This window comes from Lynx rufus, unplaced genomic scaffold, assembly GCF_022079265.1.
Source record: "Lynx rufus isolate CCGP_SWC_20201006 ecotype Redwood Valley unplaced genomic scaffold, mLynRuf1.p SCAF_12, whole genome shotgun sequence".
Lineage (NCBI taxonomy): Eukaryota > Metazoa > Chordata > Mammalia > Carnivora > Felidae > Lynx > Lynx rufus.
The window spans coordinates 67,360,054-67,361,511 of record NW_025814826.1 but is presented as its reverse complement, the minus strand read 5'-3'; the positions used below and the strand labels follow the sequence as shown (position 1 = coordinate 67,361,511).

Here is a 1,458-nt window from a genome sequence, read left to right as displayed (position 1 = left end):
TGCTTGTGGGCCAGCACCAGGTGGCTAGAGCGAAGAGGGGTCCCAGTCCCCACGGCCTGTGAAAGATTGGCCCGCCCACCCGCTGTGCCGCCTCCCACCCCCGCCCTGTCCCGCACCACCCTGCTGACTCACACGCTCCCGCCACCACCTGGCAGGAACCACAGAGAGGGCAGGGTATAAGTGCCCACAGAGGCGGCCGCTCCCCGCTGCCGAGCACGGCCGATGGGGCGGATGGCCCGGCGCGGGGCTCTGCTCCAGCTTCTGCTGCTGCTTGCAGCCTCCTGCCTGCACGCTGGTGAGTGGGTGCCTCCTCTGCGGGGAGGGGGGCCTCCGACACCCCCCACGGGGCTCATCTCCCTCCCCCTAAATGAGCCTCCCGGATCCTAGAGCCTTCGCTCGGGATGGGCTTCGAAGCCCTACTCTCCAGGCGGGAAAACCAAGGCACAACAGAGGAATGCAGCGTTCGAGTCCACGGGTCGGAGCCCCGGGCCTTGCAGGGTCGCGGCGAGGCGAGCCGCGTCCCCCAACAGGGATGGCGAGGGAGACACGCCAGGGGGCACGTGGGGTACGGCCCAGGGGTTAGACCATACGTGGCCTCCTCCAAGATGGGTCTCAAGGCCAGGCGACGACGTCTGCCCCATCCCTCGCCCAGGTGAGGCCTTCAGATGCTTTACATGTGAGCAGCCCACGGCCATTCCTTTATGCAAGAACATTACTCGCTGCAAGCCGGAGGCCACGGCCTGTATGACTACACTGGTGCTGATGGAGTCCGGTGAGTCTGGCCCACAACAGGCCCGGGGGGGCCGCAGTGGTCACCTTCCCCCAGAAGGCCCTCGGGACTGGGGGTGGGGTCCCGAGGCGGAGCCCCCACGGCCTGCCTCTGTGGTGCCGCACGAGGGCGGCATCGGCCCCGGGGGCCCCCGGCTCCCACCTCAGGGCTGGGACAGGAGCACGGACGGCTTCCGGGCCCAGCCATCAGTTTGGGGGCCGCAGGGTCAAGGGCGTGGAGGTCGGGGCAGCCGGGGAGGGCACCGGGCCGTGGCGGAGCAGGCGCTGACACCTGCCCGCCCTGGCAGAGTACCCCTTCAACCAGATGCCCCTGGTGACCCGGTCCTGCTCCAACTCCTGCTTTGCCACCGACCCCGACAGCATGGGGAGCACCCGCGCTGTCTACTGCTGTTTCCGCGATCTGTGCAACTCCGTGCAGGCCACCAGGCTCGGCGTCAGGGCCCTGGCCCCGCTGGGGGCCCCGCTCCTTCCCTGAAGGGCCTGCCACCACCAGAGGCCACCCGTAGCCGCACGCTTCCAGAAGCTTCCGGTTAATCATGGGACTCAAGGGGCGAGAGCCTTGCCAGGGGCCTCCCTGCCCGCCACCCCCCACACTTGCAGAAAATAAACAAGGTCAGGGCAGAAACGACCTCTTTCCTTCCCGGGTGCCGAGAGCCCCCGGAGCTGGCC

General features: G+C 68.7%; 1 protein-coding gene across 1 annotated transcript; it reads left to right on the top strand.

The window, feature by feature from the left end:
• The first annotated feature begins 222 nt into the window (after positions 1–222).
• SLURP1 (secreted LY6/PLAUR domain containing 1) lies at positions 223–1,264 on the top strand. The gene is made up of 3 exons (XM_047073879.1): positions 223–295; positions 653–772; positions 1,077–1,264. The coding sequence occupies exons 1-3, from the start codon at positions 223–225 to the stop codon at positions 1,262–1,264; spliced, it is 381 nt and encodes a 126-aa protein (XP_046929835.1).
• Positions 1,265–1,458: the final 194 nt, after the last annotated feature.

Bases quoted from the DNA above. Each gene is read 5' to 3' on its own strand.
- SLURP1 (XM_047073879.1), top strand. From the start codon at position 223: ATGGGGCGGATGGCCCGGCGCGGGGCTCTGCTCCAGCTTCTGCTGCTG. The intron at 296-652 runs GTGAGTGGGTGC...TCCCTCGCCCAG, and splicing joins AGCCTCCTGCCTGCACGCTG to GTGAGGCCTTCAGATGCTTT. The intron at 773-1,076 runs GTGAGTCTGGCC...CCGCCCTGGCAG, and splicing joins ACTGGTGCTGATGGAGTCCG to AGTACCCCTTCAACCAGATG.